Source organism: Molothrus aeneus, chromosome 1, assembly GCF_037042795.1.
Source record: "Molothrus aeneus isolate 106 chromosome 1, BPBGC_Maene_1.0, whole genome shotgun sequence".
Taxonomy (NCBI): Eukaryota; Metazoa; Chordata; class Aves; order Passeriformes; family Icteridae; genus Molothrus; species Molothrus aeneus.
The window spans coordinates 38225424-38240983 of NC_089646.1; the positions used below are offsets into that span (position 1 = coordinate 38225424).

A 15560-nucleotide genomic window follows, 5' to 3' on the forward strand; every position below is an offset into this window, starting at 1 on the left:
TCTTTATCTGGAAATGAAACCTTGTGTGTGAGGTTTTGCTGTCCTAATTCTACTGTTTTGTTAATCACAGTCTTTGCTAACACCCTCCTTATCACTGCTATCACATTTCTTATTTCATCACTTAACAATATTCCACACTTGCTAAAGTAAATTGTTTACTCAATAAGCTATTGATAAGCAATTTTGCAAAGTACCAAGAACGTTCAAGCCCTGTGCATTCAGATTTGGTCACATGCTACCTTTCCCCAGAGTACATATATCTTTCTGCACACTCAAAAACCTATTAACTTACCTCAGTAAATTCCTTGGATACCTGTTCCCATTTCTCAAATGCAAATAACCACTGTGCAGACATTGCCCATAGGTCTCTGTATGTTTAAATCATTAAATTCAGCTCTTCACTCACTGCCAGAAAACCACTTATAACTGGTCGAGTCAGGCAATGCTGCATCCTCTCTCATATGGAGTTGTGCATATTCTTTTCTACAACAGGCACTCTATTCTTATGCATCAATGTTTAATTTATATATAGATCTAACATATATAAAATATATATGATACAGAATTCCAGTTTTTAGTAGGAATTGTGTTGGTTTTAGTAATAATCTCTGCAAAAAAACTCGAGCAATTAATTTTCAGCTGACAAAATCTTTACTGTCTTTTACCTAAACCACCAAAGCATAATTCCAAGCTAATTAAAAGTCAGCCACATGCTGGCATGAACAATGATTGTTATCACTTTTTCCTGAATGCTGAATTATTTGCAACTTGTCCCCATTTGTTGAACTCCACCTCAGCTTTGTATTTGCCCATGCAAATTGCAATTCCCTATTACCAGAAGATTCTCTTCTGGCCCATGGACTATTTGATGCTATCGTGGGTTGGACCAGCTCAGTCAAAGTGTTCAGCTTCAGTGAGGGACAGATGTGGTGGTTTACTCCTACAGCAAATAATTTGGCTGTCAAGGCATACAAAATTAATTCCAAGTGCAGGGGAAAAAATATACTCTCTGAAGTTGAAAAGCTTGCCAAAGGGAAAAGTAGCATTAATAAGGAACTTGTACTGCTCATTTGCTGCATGCAACTTTTCAATCTGTTTCTCAAAATTCTGTAACAGCATGTCCAGAGAGAACTGAAAAGGCAGCTGGATGAAGCTGTCAGAAACAATGACCCAATAAAAAAGGTTCTTACCATTTGCCAGTGATGAGCACTAATGCAGTCCTTCCCGACGCCCACAAAATCTGTGGGAATGTCCTAAATCAGATTCTCCCTTTTTGTCAGCAATTTCCAGAGTTCTCTAACTCTGGAAAAACAACAAAGACCTCTTCCCACAGCTACATCAAGGAAAACAGCAGCTTCCAAAGAGGACAATCATCACCAGCACTTCTCTGTGCATCAGGTGACTGGAGTTTGGGTTTGAAGCAGCAGTGTGTTTTCCCCAGAATCTTCTGTTCTATCTCTAAAGTTATACCCAGAAAGTTTACGATGTTTGATCTTGCTGAAGTTATTGGCATAAAACCAAGAGAAAGCAGAGAAAGCATAAATGAAAATTACAGTACTATTATATAAGCAAGTGTGGAATTTGGAGCTCATTGGGCTGACAATTTGGACTCTCATTACAATTGTGAAGAAAAAAACTGAATAATTTCACATACAGGAAAACCACCACAAATTTCTTTAAGAAAAGAAAATTAACACATATATATATATAAAAGAATTAGAAAACTCTGTAGTGTGCCAGATGGACATTTGAATACACAGGTGGCAAGAACACCAAATCCTAAAAAGGAAAGGGAAGGGCTTAAGCAGGAGAGGAAGAAACCACATTTAAATTCCTGTCTCTGAGACTGAAGCTCAGATTTAACTGAGGTTATGGGAGCTGAATAAAGGGGGAAGAATTTTTCGAACACTATAGACATGGAAATTAGTTTATCATGAAAAGAAGAGTGAGAGAAAGAAATAAAATATGGCAGTGTATTTAGAGTCTTTTTCCTCCCAAGATTAAGTACGGGAAGACAGGCTACAATGGGATAGTGCCAAAATTATAAATAATAATATAAAAAGTAAAGGAGAGCCAAAACCAGGAAAAATTATTCAAGAAAAAAAATTTTATTAAAATGAAACGTGACTGATTACAGCTTATTGTTTGAACAATATTGCTTTATTCCATAGGCACAGCTTGCACTTAAGCTGGGTATGCTCATCATTTTCTGTATATCTCCAACCTTCTATTTTGAATATTTTACTATTAATTTGACCTGTAAGATTGTGCAGAGGATTGCTTAAAAGGCAAAGAGAAAGGATTTTTCCACTTTGATCGGAAGCAAAATAGATGCAGAAATTATCCAGCTAACACATGTATACAAAACAATGAAAAAAAAAAAACCCAGACCATGGGGAGGCTTTTGCTAAATGCAACTATTAAATATATTTTATTCAGTTAACAATAAGGTTTTTATTCACATTCAATTTATTATTATTTATTGGCATTAAAGTTATTCCAGAATGGCTTTATTTAGGAATGAAAATTATTATCCACACATCAAATAACTAATATCTTCGATCTTATTTGGAAAAGTATCCTATCAGCCTCTAGGGAAACAGAATAATTAGTCAAGTTTATATCAAATTTATTTCCAGAAATATTAGGAAGTAGGTCACAAATAAGCCTTTTATTTGTCTTTTTAAGAGGGCAAAAAAATAATAAACATCTCACTTGTTAATAAATCCACCTAAAATGGCCCAAAACTAGGCAGCTTTATGCTTCAAAGTTATTCACACTTCACAAATAAAATTTTACCTCACCAAGGACTAAGGAGAACTGTAGTTTCTCTACTTTGTTATAGACCTTTATATCAAGATATTTACTGCCATCCTATCACTGTCAAATCTGATTATAAACCAGGGATCAGCAAGCAAGGGATTAAAGGCTCATCTGAGAAGATGGAAAACATGAAATCAGTGAAAATTGTCCAGACTGTGTCAGTTTCACAGGAACAGCCATCCAGATGGAGGGACTACTGGAATACTGGAATTACAGATATGAGTACTCTCAGTCTCTCTCTGCCTTTGAAATGTAAATGAAAACTGCTGGAATTGTTGAACAAATAGATATATAGATATAGACAGATATAGATAGATTGATCTAGGGTAAGACTCCTCACATTAACCAGCTTTGTGGAGCACAGGATCAGCATTATATTAAATGGAAATCCTTGCTGATCCTTGGGCTTTCTCTGCTCTTATTTGAGAATGTTTTCCTCCATAGGCACTATATGCATTCAATTTCTGTTCTGTAAGTAAAGGAAGCACTTATTGCTGTGCGGGCTGGCACACAGGTACTTAAGTTGCTACATGAGCACTAAGGTCATTTGAGTGTTTGTCTACCTGAAGCTCTTTTGAGAAGCCACAGCTCAAAAAAAAAAAGAAGAAATTACTAGACACAAAAGACAAGAAATAAAGGTTTATGTACATAATCTCTAATGGATGGATGGCTGAAGGGTTAAAGGGAAAGATTTTATTATTCAACAAGAAAAAGGAGTGTGTCCAACTAAAAAAAAAAAAAAATCCCCATCCACTCTTCCAGATGCCATAATGACATTTGCATTTCCCAATTACTTTCTACTGATTTCACAGTCAAGCACCCAACTATGGGTTGAACATGAGATGATGTAAGGTGAAAATGGACATCCTTCAGCTGCCTGATGCTCTCTGAGACCATGGTATTTCTGAGGAGGTATAAATCTATTACAGAACAGAAAGTTGTCTCAACCCCTATAAGAAAACAAAGTGATGTGTTTGAACTCTCTCCTTCCACGAACAACGCCTCAGAGAGGAAGGAGGCAGACCCACACAGAGGCACTCCATGCAGTGCCTAATTCTAATTTGGGGGCTACGTGGGCCCAAATCCATGCCTGTTCCTTCATGCACAAGAGCAGGTGCAAGTACAGTCAGGGCAATGTCTCTTATAGCAAGCAAAAGTCTCTCCCAGAAATGTGCTGGGTGTAGGAGTAGTGGATCATCAGGACAGAGCAAGTCTAATTTCATTCTCTGTGAACTGCAAATGCAATTTCTTTTGCTGCATCCTGGGAAAAGTACAGCAGCAAAACTATCCTCCCACGGTGGATTTACTAAAGTGATTTTTTAAAAATGAATGGAAAGAGAGAAAAAGAAACCTCATGAAGAATAAAACTCCATTACTTGTATATATTTTCAATTATACTGTCTAAAATGGAGGTTCAACTCTGACATCATAAAAGAATCTATTTTCTTTCAGCTATCAGTAAAGATATAAAAAAAAAAGTTCCGGGAGGGTGGGTGGTGTATCGCTACACAGAAAGCCAAAATAATCACTTTCCCTGTCTTCCCCATCCTCCCACATTTTCCTTTATGGGTTATTCTGCTTTTACTGCCTACATTCTTCACCTGAAGTCAAATCCTCTGTTTATGGCATCACAGTGGTTGCTGTGGAGGCTATTACGATGTACAAAGCCAAAAGTGATGAGTTCAAGTTTAGACTGAGCAGTAGTATCTCAAGAAATGTTTCTGAAGGAGTAGGAGATATTAAAGAAAAGAAAAAAATAAATACAGAACATATATTGAAGACAAAGTAATTAACTTCTTAAATGACTGTTTGCCATCATTCAATTATCACAACTGTTTTCACATCTATTACTCCAATGGCTGCAGAGACTAAGTGCTGAACTACACATATGGAAGCAAGCACACAACAGGAGCAGGCAGAGCTAACACAGATGGCAGCAGAGCTCCCAGCCACGCTGCTCAGTAGTGCCTGCTGTGATTGCTGCATGTCTTCTGTGGCAAAAACACCCAAACAGCAAAGTGTGGCAAACACAGACACGCAGAGCGCAGCACTGCTCTGGCAGTGAGAGCTCCTCATGGCACCCTTTGCTCTGCACGTTCTTCTGTGCCAGGTTCAGGTCCTGTAAGTTATGACCAGAGAACACACATTCCTGAAAAAGCTATTAGTACATAGCAATTCATTCTGCTGCATGAATTGGCTTCACACACCCTTTCTCAAACATAGACACGTTTTAAAAAACAACTGTTGAAGTACAAATGCTAATTCTCAAGAAACACATAAAATATCAGAAATAGGAGAAATCCATCTTGGGATTTGCATCACTGCCAAATTTTCACAATTTTGGTAGCAGATAGAGTTCTTATTTTTTCCCTATATTAGGAAAATCAAAAATGACTTCTATTTACCAAACTAGTTTCTCAATCATCTTTTGCCCCTAGCTTTGAAACCTGAAGTATTACTAGGACTGTAGGCTTCAAGGAAAACCACTGATCAAAGATTTCTGAATCATATCTGTACTGATAGAAGTTCTTACCCCTCTACTTGTTAAAAACAAAACCTGCAAAGAGCAATGGAACAAAGATAAAATCTGATGTCAGATTTTAAAAAAACAAACACTTGAGGACAAGAGAAGGAAGAGAAAAATTCAAAAATAAGACTTTAATGGCCACAGAGCTCAATGAAAGGTCTTATTAAAATATTATTAAGCAATGAAAGTGAGTCTCTAAACAATCTTTTAACATGAGTGCCTTGAGACTGCTGGTGGGCCAATGTATCTTATTACATGACTGGAGAAGCATTAACAAATTAATTATACCAAATAGCTGAATTAATTAGGATATGTGGGACAATAGCAGTTAATACCAAAAGTCATAATGTGTTTTTTAAAGAAAAGCAGTACTCTTTTATATCAGGAAAATATATTACCAGCAAGGTTGTACTACTGCATCCAGGCTATGTTACATGGAGATTTCTTACATAAGAATATTGACAGAAAATTGTGAAATTTACTTGTATGCTTGTATGCAAGAAGATACCAGGACATAATTACTCATTACTGTCCCAAAGTTGGGACCTTGTGGAGGATCAAAAAACCCAAAACAAACAAACCCAAAGAGGACAAAACACAAACACCCCACACACCCAAAAAAAACAAAAACAAAACAAAACAAAACAAAAAAAAGTAAAGCTTTGGCTTTCAGGCTCTTTCCATAATGACCTGAGACTTCTGTGCTGTAATGACACTGGAACATGTCAGTTACTCAGGTTGCCAAGACCCTTCTCATCACAAACTCTTACCTGCACTTCTGGTTCATGCAGAGTTGAAGGGCCAGACAGCTGGCATACTCCTCTGTACTTCTCAAAAAGTTAACTAAGTTTCTAGGTGAACTCAGATAATGGGCTGCAAGCCTAGGAATAGTTCAACTTATTTTTATTCAGAACATTATGGATTTAGCAAATTATTAGTTTTCCATAGTATCTTTTCTGGAACATCCTAAAATACGATAGCTTTCATTATATTTTGTAAGTGGTACTTCAGATCATCAGTGGAATCACTTTAGCACCACTTACTCTTGGACTTATTTCTAGGAAGATGCCAGTTATCTAGAACTCCCACTTTTCCAAAATTATCACATGCTCTTTGGGTTTTTGATGTGAAAAGGTAACCAGTTGCCAGACTTTGTGCACTCCTTCCTTGGATGTTTTCAAGACTGGATTGAAGAAAGCCTTGAGCAACCTGATCTTATCTCACAGCTGACATAGAGCAGGAAACTGGACTAGAGATGTTCCTTAGGATCCTTCCAACCTGAATCACTCTATGTATTCCTCAGGTTTCCACTAGATATGCTGAATACAATCAGAACTTATTGGATCTAAATATTTTAACTAGATTTAAAAAAAAAAAACAACCCAAAACAAACAAACAAACCAGCACCATCAAAGAGCCATATACAATTGTCAAAATACATCAATAAATAATTTTGCCACTTTCCTCTTTTTATGCTAAGAAAATCATAAAACAGAGTTTGAGTTTGCAGAATACAAAAGCCTTGGGCTAAAAATGTCCATCTGCCATCAAACTGGCATAATGTTGGTGCAGGAATAAGAGGGAAAAAAAGCTAGTCAAGGATGCTGCTTCAGCTTAACCCTCCCTGCAATGGAACAACTGCTCAATGCTGCTAAGAACTCTGAAAAGCTCTCAGGTGTCACTTAATCATCTCTTCTGTGAGATCATTTGTGTGCCTCTCCCTGTGCCAAAACTGAAGAATTCAGGAAGCCTGAAAAATCAGCTCCCTGATCTGGTGCATAGAGCAAGCAGCTACAGCCCACAAGATCAAACCCTTCCAAGATCGGAATCGCACTCCAGCCACTGCAGTTTCTGTAAGGTGATCCTTCTGCCACCTTTACACTTGTGATACAGTCCTCTCCCAAAAATTAAAGTAATTGAGCTGGGACTAGCTTTTCAGCCTGGATATTAAGAAAACAAAGACTACCCACGCAAACAAAAGCCCCAACAATATATGCTTCTGTTCTAAGCAGATTATTACCACTTCTCAGTGAAAAATAACAAGAAATCCTCCACAACTGCACAATGAATAAAAACAGTGGTAAATTCTCTTTTGCTTCATTAGAACTTGCCTTTGTAGGCCAAATGCTCGAAGCAATTTAGGCTGCACCCAGCAGTACCATTAACACAAACAACTGACCATCCCTCAGGCAAGTTCAGTGTTAACTGAAATCAATAGCTGGACTGGGAGCAGTCCTGCCATAGACAATTCCAACATCATCAGGACTGGTAAAGACCGTGTTTCCCTAAAACACATATAGTGATCTAAAAAAACCACTTTCTTCCAGATTTTAAATGGATTTACAGGCTTGAATATAACTTGGAATTCCAAGTAGCTAGAAAGCCAGAAATTCACACCTCTAAGTTAAATAAAAATTGAATATTGTGTTCCCATTCTCTCTCATTCAGGTTTGAACATTGCAAGGAACACATTTGTGATGTCCGGATTTGATTATGAAGATGTCTTATATTTAAAAATGATGCAGAAGTCTTGAAACAATCTGCCCATTCCAGAACACAGCATCTCATCTGTTTTGCAGTCCTGCTGATACAAATGTAATGCAGGGGTCCCTTGATCTCTCTGTGTACAGCTTCTCATTACAGAACCTCCTCTCACTTACCTCCTAAAAAATTTTACTCCCACCCACTTCTTGTCTAGCAGCAACCATGACCTCCCACATGAAACCACAGTGACAATCAGCCAAAGAGATGAAACTGATGAGGACATCTGGTTACACTACATGAATTTACTCAATCCAACTTCTGGAGAAGGAGTATCTCTTCTCAACCTCCCATTCCTCCCCCTCACTACAAATGCCAGCAGTTTAGACAGCTCTGTAGTTTCAGAGCTTCAGAGCAATAAGTATTGAACAAAATACTGGAATGGTTTGAACAGCAAAGCACAATGCAGTCATTGACAATAACAACACTTTTTTCCACAGGCTCTTGGGTTCATTATCACAAACTAACAGTTCTACTTTAATCTGCCTTCAGGAGAAGGTTCTACCCACTAGTTCTTCCTCCCCGTTTCTACTTTTTGATGCTTTCTACAGGAATGTGGCATCCACAACTCAATGGAAATCGGTCATAGAGAAGACACAAAAAATATTCTTAGGCATCACAGTGCACAAGACAAGACCACAAAGCCATCTTAAAAAGTACACATTTTAAAAAGTATTTTGGGCTTCTTTATTAAGAAGATCCTTCAGTATTTACCTTCCAAAAGCAACAAAGATTTTTTTTTTCATGGAAATAAAGAAAATAATCGCAATTATACTACTACATAGTTAAAGCAAATGCTATTTAAAAACTCAAGGGATTGCTAGTGTAATGCCTTTTTAATAAAAGTGCATTTATTTTCAAAACACTGCCTAAACAGCAACCAAAGTGCTATCTTCAAGCTCACTCACAAGGCAAGAGGTACAAATTTGCATTTGCTGGCTCAGCCTCCCTGCCCTGTAGCCCCTTCCTTTGCACCATGCCACTTCTCTAAATTATTCAAAGAATGCCATTATAGTTCTATTTAACTTGCTATTTAATGCTTCAACATATTAATCAGCACCAATTTAAAATCCATCAACAAAACAGAATGTATCAAAGTGAACCTACAATAACAATATTCCTTGTTCAACTGTTATAGGAAATATTACATTCACTACACAAAGTCATATGCATGAGGGCAGAAAATGAAAACAGTTTCAGAAGGAAGTTAAATCCTTAGAGGGTAAAGACATTCCAGTTCTGGGGATGGCTTATGCTTCTACTGCTCAGAACAGCACTGGGAATAGCCCAAATTCATATGGGAAAGCAGTCAGGAGTTGCCACAGTTCCAATCAATTATTAAGGCAACATGACAAAACAAATTCAGTGCATAAACAGACATTCCAACTGTAGTTAATGGACAAGATGATTCATTGTTTTAACATGGCGAGGCTAAATGGAAAGACAAAAGCAGAGATGTTAAACTGAATATAGGGCTGGAAACTTCCAGAAGCAAGTATAAAATGCCCTGGAGCCAGGGTTACTCAAAATATAAAATATTTTAGAATGTACTGAAATGAGATCTTTTCTATAGTTCTGTCAGAGTAATCATTTCACCTAGCTTCAGAATTTTCAACAGCAAAAGCCAAATGATCAGGAAAGTGATTCTTTCTTTTTTCCTTTCAGATCACACCTTGTACTTCCCAGCAAGGTGACTTGAGACTCTGTCTGACTAAAACTAGCCAAATATTCCATAACAAAATAAAAGTCAGAAAAATGTATCTGGTTATGAAATGGAAGGGAAGTCTTTGGTTTCTTAACTACATTTCTGTGCCAAAATTAGATTTAAATAAATATCAGAAAACTGTATTTGGAGTCTGCTTCTAAGATCTAGATGGTGGGTTTTTCATTCTACCATAAATTAAAATTTAGAATAATCTGTGGATTTTTAGCTATGATTCCTTATCTCTAATTGAGGAAGTTATAATGCTAGGCTTTATCAGTATCATAAATATCCTCTTCCATGAACTAGGCATCCACTAGGATATCACCTTTCTTACAGGGAATAATTTGAAAAACAAAACAAAAGAAATAAACAAGTTTTTACAAACAAAAAACCAGAAACAACCACAGAAGAGGTAACAGCTAGCTGGCATTTACATCAAAGGAAAAAGAGAAAGGTTAATCAAGTTAAAATATGTTTGGTAAACCAACCCCTCATTTTCTCCAGGCCAAAATCCTTCCTTACTCATCCATTTGTTTGGAAAGCCTTGCCTTCAGAGCAAGGTCTGCATTACACAGCAAACACACTGCCTTACTAATGAGACCCCAAAAGTGGCTGAGGCATCAAAGTATCAGTGGATGTAAACAGAAATAACATCAATGTTCACACATTCTGAACATATAGGCTAGGAAATGTTTCAATATTTAAAACCTACCTGGACATTATTCCAGCTGATCACAGAAAAGTTGTTTACTTGCTTTAAGAAAACTTCTATTCCTTTATATTAAACATATACATACATACATACATACATATATATATATATATACATATATATATATTTTTATATATATATATATAGCCTGCATTCATTTCAGAATTTCAGACATTTATTTTCACAAATGCTACAATAAGGCACATATAAAAAGTGAGGTGAGAGAACTATGCCTCAAGCAAAACAGAAGATTTGGTTATGACTACCTCAACACGACCAACAACATTATTTCCCAGGAGACAGAGAAGGAAGACAAGGAAAAGCCAACAGAAAATACTGAAGCACATTCTTGAATATTTCAAGAAGAAATGTAAAAAGATGAGAACATCTGAAACTGGAAAGCTCAAGCATAATTTAATTTTCTTACTAAATTCCTTACTAACTGTGGAATTAGTCCAGTCCAGGAGCAACCTGGATGCTTGCACATGTGCATACAACTCAGCTCATTCAAGAGGAGATCTATGAACAGGTTTGTAGAGAGTTCTGTTTCCCTCTCTCTCCATTCTCCCAGCAGTTCAACACAGCTGGAAGAGACCACGTCTCTGCAGCAATGATACATTGACTTCTACCCTTCCCACACTACCTTCCATTACATAAAACAGATATGGCAACAACAGTTTTTGTCTTATTCTGTGACAACTCTAGATAGGTGAAGATTAAATTAGTCAGCAGATCCAGGTGAAACAGTGGTCTGTGTTGCCAGAGCTCATAATCATTTATCCAGCCTACCTGGGTATAATTCAACATATTGGCATAAAACCAATTGATTTCATTGTGCTGGCTGAAGCACAGAGGACTTGCACTTGCCAGTCTAAATATGGCACATTTTGTGAGCTCTTTTTAAAAAAAATCAAATAAATTGAAAGTAATTGTTTTCTGTCTAAAACTGCACCTGTGTTGACAACACACTCCTATACATACATCCAGCACTATTTACTTGTGCTGCTTTCCCCTGGTAGGTGTTTTTATACTAACTTTCACATAGTTTTAAAAGGGATATAAAACATTGCTTTCTCTCCAGAAGTTATTTCTGGTGATACAAAGTAATTTAAAACTTATTTCTGTTTCATAGCTTTCAGTCACAATCTTTCCATAGCTACTCCTCAAGGGAGGAGGTTTCCTCATACAAATATTTCAAAGTTTTCTCAAGCAGTACACTAAAATATTACTTTATGTACATATTTTTTGTTATGTTACTTCTTAATCTCTTCTGCCTAAAGAGAATCTGTAATAGAATTCTGGCTGCAGCTGTCAGTTTTCAAGTTCTTTGGAAATTTTACAGGTAAGTTGCCAATGATAACCCAACATTAAATAATTTTAAAATGGACTTTTTACAAGACTCTTAATATTCATCATCTCAAGAGGATCTTGAACTTTTTGCTAGAATCTTGACAAGACTTCATTTACTGTATAGATCACAATGGGTGGGAATGCTAGTTCTGCTTTATATTGCTTTACATGGTATGAAACCAAAAATCCTGTAAAACAAGAACTTTACACATGAGATCACAAGGACATTTTCATATTTGTATTTTTAAATATCAGAAAAGTATAAAAAAGTCTCCGTAAGTCCTCATGTAAAAGGTGAGAAGAATGTCAAAGCTGGAAAATATTTGTAACTTGACTCAGTTAAATGGCAGGTTTGCTCAGCTGCAACTCAATATGCACCCCGCCAATTTAGATCCTTAAGTGATGCCCAAATAAACATATCTTAATCCAAGCATACACAGAAATATTGTGCATGGTCTTCAGATGGTGTCAATCATAACAGTGCTGTTGAGATCCATAGAGCTATGACACCTTTTACCAAGGCAGGATGGTGGCCCATTTAAATGCTTTTGTAGCAAAAACAGAGATTAGGAAGAAATGCTACTTCCCAAGAAACATTATTTCCCAAATTTCAAAGTATTTCATATAGCTCTGTTGTGAACAATTCCCACCTCACTTTGATAACTGAATGCAGGCAGGTATAAATGTGTCAGTCTCTTTGCTAGTTAAAAATCATTGGCAGTTCATATGCCACAATTTTATTTTAGCTATATCTCACTTACAACCCCTCTAATGCTTTAGCTTAAACATTTTAAGTAAGTTATCTGTTCCTGCATGATGAATTTATCAACACTGCTTACAGAAGCTGAAATTTACTTAAAAGCCCATTCTTGGAAAAGAGAGTGTTTCTGTAACTTTGAAAATTTTGTAAGCATACTAAAGTAATATCACATCTTTGGTTTTCACCCCAAATATTTCCCAATAGCACACAATCAGCATGAAGGACATGCAAATTACTCTAATTTCATTTTTACCTTGCATTTGGAGCTGTCAAAGGTTAGTAAATGATCTGGTGACTAAGTCTAGTTCACTTTGCAAAGGCAATACAATAGAGTGCTTATTTTTAAATGACAGTTGAAAGGATGCAAAGTGCATGGGCTTCAGTGTAATTCAGTGTTCTGTGTTGTTGCAGTAACTACTTAAATGTGAATTCAGTATGATATGATACTTTAGAAAACATTTATAAGAAGCAATCCTGATAGACTGAAGCATACCACACCTTTTTTCTTAAGGTAAATTAGAACCAAGTTATTTTATAACTCCATAATTTAACTAATTTAATTTAGAGCTATTATGATAATACATCAATCATAGCAGCATATGCAGGATGATAAACTTTGCCACAATTGCACAGCTGAATCAGCCAAATGTTTTCAGTTTGGCCCGACACCTCACACTACACAGTCTGTGGATTCAATCCTGGCTCTTCTTAGGTCAGTGGCAAAATTCCCACTGAATTCACTGCATCCAGAATTTTATTTTGGTCTGTGTGCCTAGCTACTGTGTAATACCTACATATAACAGGTACCCACCTTAAAGGAATCCCATCAACATGTGAGTCCCTACTACCAGCATTACAGTCCAAATTAATAGGATAAATATTTACAATTAAAAGTTGTTTAAAAGTGTACTTTTAAACAACCACTTTTCTTCTCTAAATGGACAACACTTTTTTTTCCCTACAGAATTTATTTTAGAGAGGTTTTGATATCCACTGACAAAATCTTTGCTCCAACTTTTAGTCTGCTTCCTCTTTTGGCTTGTGAAAGGGGCAGAAAGAAGTAAAATGGAAAAGGAGATGTTGCTGCAGAAGCACTCCAGCTCAGAAACATCCAGGTGACAGTCAATTGGAAGAAACACTGAGTTTGCTTTCATATCAGACCTGCATTTGAGTGTATTAATTTCTTAGCAAGCATTTTCTCAAAATGCCAACACCTGAGGTACCAGGCTCCCCATCATCCCAACATTTTTGTCATCAAGATTACTGAATGAGCTACAGCAACCTCTGGACTTGTACAAATCACTCCTTCAGCCAAATTAGCTTCTCAGGAAAGGACACAAAGTTACTTTGGGGACTAACATAAACAACAACAAACAATTGCAAATTGACGCAGAACTCAAACACAACTTAAGCAGTTACTCTACCCTTGAAGGATTAGGTCAGATACCTCTGCAAACCCACTTACCCGAATAGTGGATTTAAAACCCAAGGGGGAACACACAGCTAGAACAAATTCTGGTGAGATTTCCAGACACTGCAACCAGATCCACACCAACCTCTGAGGTTTGTTCCTCAAAGCAGAGATCGGTGACAGCCAAGCAGCACAGTAAGGAAACCGTACACGACAGCTTTGGCTCTGGGTAAACTGCATTCAGTGTTTAGCACACAAGGGTCATGAACCTCAACAACTGCTTCCAATAGTTCGTGAAACACCACTGCGCTCTATGTCTTCAAAGTCAGGATCTGATTTTGGGAGAACTGTCTGTGTGCTGTTTAGCCTTCAAAGAGAGCATCTGCCTCCCCGAACAAGTAAGGGAGGAGGAAACAGCAGCACACAGGGCAATATTTTCAACAGTGCTTTCCGGGCATTAAGATCGTGAAAGCCAAAAGAGATTTCGGGGACTCTTCTCAGGGTCACTGGCGTTTGCCAGATGAGAAATACTTTCTGCAAAAATGATCAAACAAGCCGCTGTCAAAGCAAAATGCCAAAACGCGCGCGAACACCGTTCCTCTCCTTTCGCCTCGGCAAATAAAAGACATAAGGCGCAGCTCGGCGGAATTTGGGAGCAGGGAGCTCCTCTCCCTCCGCACCCGCTGGAGGGGAAAGGAGAAAAGGATGCCCCTGCCCCGGCCGGGCAATACAAGTCCCGGGCAAGTTGGCCTCGAGGCTGCCCCGCGCGGACCTCGGGGCTCCCGTCCCGCCGAGCCCCGCCGCGGCCGCCCCCTTACCGTGCCGGGGCTGGGGCTTGGCGCCCGGCGCCTTCTCCTTCCTGCCGCCCGCCGCGCTCCGCATCCGCCAGCTCGCCGCCCCCCTGCCCAGCGCGCCGGCCATGCCGCGGGCGGCACCCGATCCCGGCGGGAGAGCGCGGGGGCGGCGGCGGAGCGCGGGACGCGCTGCCCGGCGGCGGCGGCGGGCGGGAGCAGCGCGGTCCCCGCGGACCCGCCTCCGCCCGGGCCGGTGTCAATCAGCGCGGGCGGGCAGCGCCCAGCCCGGGCAGCGCCGCCCCGCGCCCCTCGCCCCGCTCTCCGGGCACCGGGAGCTGCCCCGGGGACCGCGCCCACCCCCCTGCCCGGCCAGGTCCGTGCGCCGCCAGCCCCCTGCTCCTACCGTAGGGAGCGAGAGCATCGGAGGCGGCGGTGATGCGCTCCTGGGATGAGAAGAATTCCGCGCTTGGGAAATGACAGCCCTCGGCACAAACCTCCTCCTGCCCGCCGGCAAGTCCTCCTACAGCACCTTCCCTGAAAAACATGTGTACGTTACCTCCTGCCATCAAAATCATTGGTTGTGCACACTCCTGACTCCATACCGATGAGTAACTCAACCTGAGATTCCCACTTCCCACAAGACCATGTGTGGTGAGACAACAGCCTGCCTCCCTCCCTCCCTCACCTCCGCGGAGCACCCTCTTCTTCCTCGCTAGAGTCCCGGGGACTCCTCCGGCCATCGACTTCCCCCCCTGGCTTTGGCGAGGGGCCGCCAAAATTTCCGTAGAAGGATTATTGCAGTGCAAGAAACCTAATGCACAAAACTTTTGTTTGCAATCTTAGGAATAAATCCGCTTGCATATCAAATTATAGTAGCGACTGCAGCAGCCCTGAAAAGTTATTCTATGGTTGATTTTTCATTTTTCATACACACATA

The 15560-nt window shown here is 39.2% G+C and overlaps 1 protein-coding gene across 1 annotated transcript in view; it reads right to left on the bottom strand.

Moving 5' to 3' along the window:
• Positions 1-14750, bottom strand: part of ZNF385D (zinc finger protein 385D) — a 416559-nt gene extending 401809 nt beyond the window's left edge. Inside the window, exon 1 of the mRNA XM_066555234.1 lies at positions 14648-14750. Within this exon, the coding sequence (XP_066411331.1) occupies positions 14648-14750 (103 nt within the window). The remainder of the gene's footprint in view (positions 1-14647) is intronic.
• Positions 14751-15560: the final 810 nt, after the last annotated feature.